Source organism: Pterocles gutturalis, unplaced genomic scaffold, assembly GCF_000699245.1.
Source record: "Pterocles gutturalis isolate BGI_N339 unplaced genomic scaffold, ASM69924v1 scaffold139, whole genome shotgun sequence".
NCBI lineage: Eukaryota > Metazoa > Chordata > Aves > Pterocliformes > Pteroclidae > Pterocles > Pterocles gutturalis.
In genome coordinates, this window is record NW_010135460.1 from 2,127 (window position 1) to 3,037 (window position 911).

General features: G+C 52.1%; 1 protein-coding gene across 1 annotated transcript in view; it reads left to right on the forward strand.

Moving 5' to 3' along the window:
- Positions 1-250: 250 nt before the first annotated feature.
- The window catches only part of LOC104467911 (teneurin-4-like), a 5,627-nt gene continuing 4,966 nt past the window's right edge, over positions 251-911 (forward strand). The window contains exon 1 of the mRNA XM_010081882.1: positions 251-562. Within this exon, the coding sequence (XP_010080184.1) occupies positions 340-562 (223 nt within the window). The 5' untranslated portion in view covers positions 251-339. The remainder of the gene's footprint in view (positions 563-911) is intronic.

Below are 911 nucleotides of genomic sequence, written 5' to 3' on the forward strand. Positions count from 1 at the left end.
AAGAAGACACCGAAAATCACCATCAGTTTCAAACCCCCAAGTGCGTGCCCAGTTCAGGCCAATGCAGGTTGCTGCGTGCATGTGTCCTGCTAGCTGTGGCAATTATTAAATGACTCACACATAATTGAGACTTGCTTTCCTTCGGTAATTGTTCTAAGAGGCTTTTCCAGCAGGTTCTTTTGTTCAGTGCAAGAATGTATAAAGAAGGTAAATTAGCCTTCAGGTGCCCAAAGGCACGAACTTAGATCCTATTTCTTTTATTCTCTCTTTCAGTTTGTTCCAGTCTGACCGCCACACGGACATCATTATTTTAATGTTGAGTACTCAGACAAGGGTGCCATGGATGTAAAAGAAAGGAAACCCTATCGATCTCTGACTCGGCGCCGCGACACTGAGCGCCGCTACACCAGCTCTTCAGCCGAGAGCGAGGACAGCAAGGCACCCCAGAAGTCCTACAGCTCCAGCGAGACCCTGAAGGCTTATGATCAAGATTCCAGGCTGACCTACAGCAATCGGGTCAAAGACATGGTGCACCAGGAGGCTGATGAATTCTGCCGAGCAGGTGAGCACGTTTCAGCAGATGCTGCTGTTAGCAGCGCAAGTTAATCAGCTGAGAGCTGGGGCTGGGCAGGAGGCTACCTCTGAAGGGCTCTGAGTCCAACAGCAAGATATAAGGAAAGAGAACAACGAGGAACGTCTTCAGAGTACTGGGGCCAGCTCTGGAGTCCTCAGCATAGGACAGACACAGAGCTGTTGGAGCGGGTCCAGAGGAGGCCACGGAGATGGTGCAAGGGCTGGAGCAGCTCCCGTGCGAGGACAGGCTGAGAGAGTTGGGGGTGTGCAGCCTGGAGAAGAGAAGGCTCCGGGGAGACCTTCCAGCACCTTCCAGTGCTGAAAGGGGGCTACAGGAG